At 38.1% G+C, this 3,460-nt stretch overlaps 1 protein-coding gene across 1 annotated transcript; it reads right to left on the reverse strand.

Moving 5' to 3' along the window:
• Nucleotides 1-991: 991 nt before the first annotated feature.
• LOC119414048 (alpha-1-antitrypsin-like protein CM55-SI) lies at nucleotides 992-2,701 on the reverse strand. The gene is made up of 5 exons (XM_037681160.1): nucleotides 1,988-2,701; nucleotides 1,831-1,898; nucleotides 1,561-1,751; nucleotides 1,341-1,482; nucleotides 992-1,254 (listed from the first exon to the last, which is right to left on the reverse strand). Exons 1-5 carry the CDS (start codon nucleotides 2,604-2,606, stop codon nucleotides 1,060-1,062), a joined length of 1,215 nt encoding a protein of 404 aa, XP_037537088.1. The 5' UTR covers nucleotides 2,607-2,701; the 3' UTR covers nucleotides 992-1,059.
• Nucleotides 2,702-3,460: the final 759 nt, after the last annotated feature.

Here is a 3,460-nt window from a genome sequence, read left to right on the forward strand (position 1 = left end):
TTACTCTCAGTTACTGCCACATCAGATGCAGTCCAGCATCTGACAGGTTGACTCAGTACTTGTGATTTTTTTGGGTTGACCAAGTTAAATTAGCTGTGGTGGCCATCTTGAATTGGTTGACTTCTAAAGTTAATTATAGATTTACTTACAAAAAGAGAACTTGACTTAAATCACTCATTTCACATCACTTGTGTTGGAGAAAATCTTTCACACCAACATTGTGTACCCAAAAGAACCACAATCAACAGCAGGAGAATATTTTAACCAGTATTTTATACTTTCAAGGTCTGATTCCAGGACAGTTTACATACACAACATATATGAACATAATGTACACGCATGAAAACCAGTGACAGAAAAAAACCACGATCCGCGTTATCTGCTCGCTTTTATACTCATCTCTGCTCAGAGTTTAACATAGTTTAGGAAGTGTCCTTGAAGCCAGCTGTAGTCTTTTTACACAGCACCCTCCATCTACCCAAACATATGGTTCATGGGCAAAAATAAGATGGTGTTTTTGGAGATGGTTTCGGCTTGTTTTGGGCTGCTCCTTCTCAGGTCAGAGAGAAAGAATGAACTGAATGAATTACACAAGAATCATTGCACATGTTGCTTGAGTTTTGTAAATTTTAATCACAAAATATAATCTCATCTAGTATAATCCCAGTGGGCAGAAAGGAGGAGTTGGATGAGGCTTTGGCCATCATGAGTGTTAGAGACAAACACCCAGCGTAGACAAAGATGAAAGATTCAGGGACTTTGTTGCAAAACTAAATCAAACTCATCCCTACCAGAAGGTTTGTGTGGTGATGTGGAATACGTATAACTAGTGTTGAACTCTTTCTTGCTTCCCTTTTGGTTATCAAGGCCATGGTTGGGGCCAAAAACCAAAAAGGAGAAGGCCAAACAAACAGACAAATTCCAAAGCAGTGAGCAAAGACAAATGGGATTGGTGTATATAAAAAGGTTTTACTTCTGTAAATCTTCCTATATATTAAACACTAAATAAATTATCTTCACATTTAAATTTAATAGCTATTCTTGAACATGAACACTTTATCATAGGTTCGGGTTGACAATTTTTCCCATAAAAAATATGTTTTCTGTATACCTATCAATAATAATCAACATGAAAGGACGATCAAACTTCAAATCTGGTTCCGGTGAACCTAAATAAACTGTGCTGGCACTTCCTGTAGCAGCAGCAGCAGCGGCTCCAACTTCATCAACATCCAGGGCAGCTTGGTGCACAACCTTACAGCACAATGAAGCAGAGTGAAATTAAATGTGGACAATGAAATCAAGGAAATGGACATCAGTAGTGTTTTCTCTGTTCGTACCTCTGAGACAGTCAGGTTTTGATCCTTTGAAATACCACTCAGATTTGCATCAAACATGTCAGTCATTCCCATTTCCTTCAACACATCATTCAGGGTGTATGAAGCCTTGATGGAAAACTTTGGGACATATATGTCAAACTCACTAAAATGAATAGTAAAATTAGGTATTAATTAAACAATCCAAGACAAATATGAGCTGGATCTAAATATTTTTTATTACCTGGACTCTGTCCCCTTCAGCCATTTGGTGACATGTGCTGAGCTGATACCATTCTCCAGAGTTGTCATATTACCAGGCAACATTAGCAGCATGGAGAAGGAGTTGTTCAAGAGAAGGTGGAGGACTCCCGTGTCAATTGCTTCCTCATAAGTGTAAAAGTGTTTTTTTATTTTCATCATTTGGACTGAAACCTGGAAGAAGAAAACACAACTTATAGTAACTACTTAAAGAGGTGTGGGGGACTTGAAGGTGCAAATCATTTCAATTGACCTTGTTCATGTACGCACTAAACTCATCCGGCTTGGTCATGGTAGGGTCAAGTGGTGCTGACCACGTTCCTGTTTGAAGGTGATCAGCAGAAGGCTTTTAGGTGTTGCCCCCAGATAAACTAATGCAAGCACATCATGTCTCATATGACCATTTTTACCTTTGTAGTAAATGTAGCTGAGGAGATACATGACTGTGCTTGGATCCAGGCTGTCGACCAGCTTGTCGATCTTTCCACTGGTCTTATCTGAAACATACTTATTGATGGTTTTGGCAGTGTCTGTAGCTTTGGTGAAGTCAACACTGAAGCCCTCTGATAAATAAGACTGCTTTAAGGCATCCAGGAACTCAGGCTGAGGTTTGAACAGGTTGTCTACAAACACAGCAGTACCTGCACTGATGTCCTCATGAGACCTTGTGTTTGCAAGGAGACTACAAAAGGCCTGGTCTACATCACTTTGGGACAGTTGGGAGATGTTGAAACCCAGACCATTGAAAATCTGTTGGTGGGTCTCTCCTCGTGCCCCTACAGACAAAGCAGCCAAGGCCACAGATACACTAACAGGTGAGAAGAAGATGTTTTTGCCTTGGGAGTCAGAGAGACCTGATAATTTCCTGTACAGGTGGAAGGCAAACTCTTTGTTGGCCAATATCACCATTGCTGATCCATCGTTGAAGCGGTCCACTGTGGTGTCTTGGACATGGCATGGATCATGAGCACCTCTTCCCACACAGACCACTGCTGATAAGATCCAGAGAACCACAGCTGCACGAATCATGATGATCTGAGACAAACTGCAAAAAGTGTAGTGTTGTTAGGCAGCATGTGTTTACCATCGCAGTACTGACACTGAACTAGATCTAAGAGATCTGCTGCTGTTTGGCCTATTGTTTTTTTATGCTACTAGTGCTTAGTGTATTCTCAGTTAACATTTTTCTTAGATCTTATTACTGTTTTTCTTTTACATTTTAGTGTTTTGTTGGATGTAAGTGGGACCCCATGTACACAATTAACTTCCACCACATGTACCACGTGTGTACGACAAATAAAGAACCTTGAATCCTTGAAAATTATTCACTTACATTTGATTTTTTTTTTTTTTTTTTTTTGTAAGAGCAGTTTCTTCATAAAACATTGTCTTTGTTGACAAGAGTTCATGAACTGTATGTCCAACCTCTGAAAAAAAAAAATAGCCAATGTTGGTGATGAACTTTGTTAATAACCAGGTCAGATACTTTTGCCAACCGCTTTGTGTTTTTTGCGTGCCATTTAATCACGTTTTGACAAAAAATATATATATATTCTTTATTTTTTGTGTAATAAATGTAACAAGACCACTAAAGACTTTTTTTAATTTAAAAAGATAAAATTTAGGGTTTAAGTCCAAAAATCAAACTGTATAACAAAGGATATGCAACATTGTCTTTAGAATGACAAAACAGCAACACATTATGCTTGATGTTATATTATTAAGAATCTCCTACAATTTAATTACTTCCCCTTCTTTTTTCAATCCTCAGTTTTAGATTTGAACATTTTACAAAAAAAATTACATAATTTCTGATTAATGTACACAGAATGTGGACACGTAAAACAAAAAAACACTTGTCACATTATGCTGTCTGAACAATA

Source organism: Nematolebias whitei, chromosome 8 (assembly GCF_014905685.2).
Source record: "Nematolebias whitei isolate Nwh7 chromosome 8, NemWhi1, whole genome shotgun sequence".
In the NCBI taxonomy this organism is placed as follows: domain Eukaryota; kingdom Metazoa; phylum Chordata; class Actinopteri; order Cyprinodontiformes; family Rivulidae; genus Nematolebias; species Nematolebias whitei.

Coding starts and splice junctions, on each gene's coding strand:
- LOC119414048 (XM_037681160.1), bottom strand. CDS start 2,606: ATGATTCGTGCAGCTGTGGTTCTCTGGATCTTATCAGCAGTGGTCTGT. Junction 1,752..1,830: donor TTAGTGCGTACATGAACAAG/GTCAATTGAAAT, acceptor TTCTTCTTCCAG/GTTTCAGTCCAAATGATGAA. Junction 1,255..1,340: donor AAAACCTGACTGTCTCAGAG/GTACGAACAGAG, acceptor TTGTGCTGTAAG/GTTGTGCACCAAGCTGCCCT.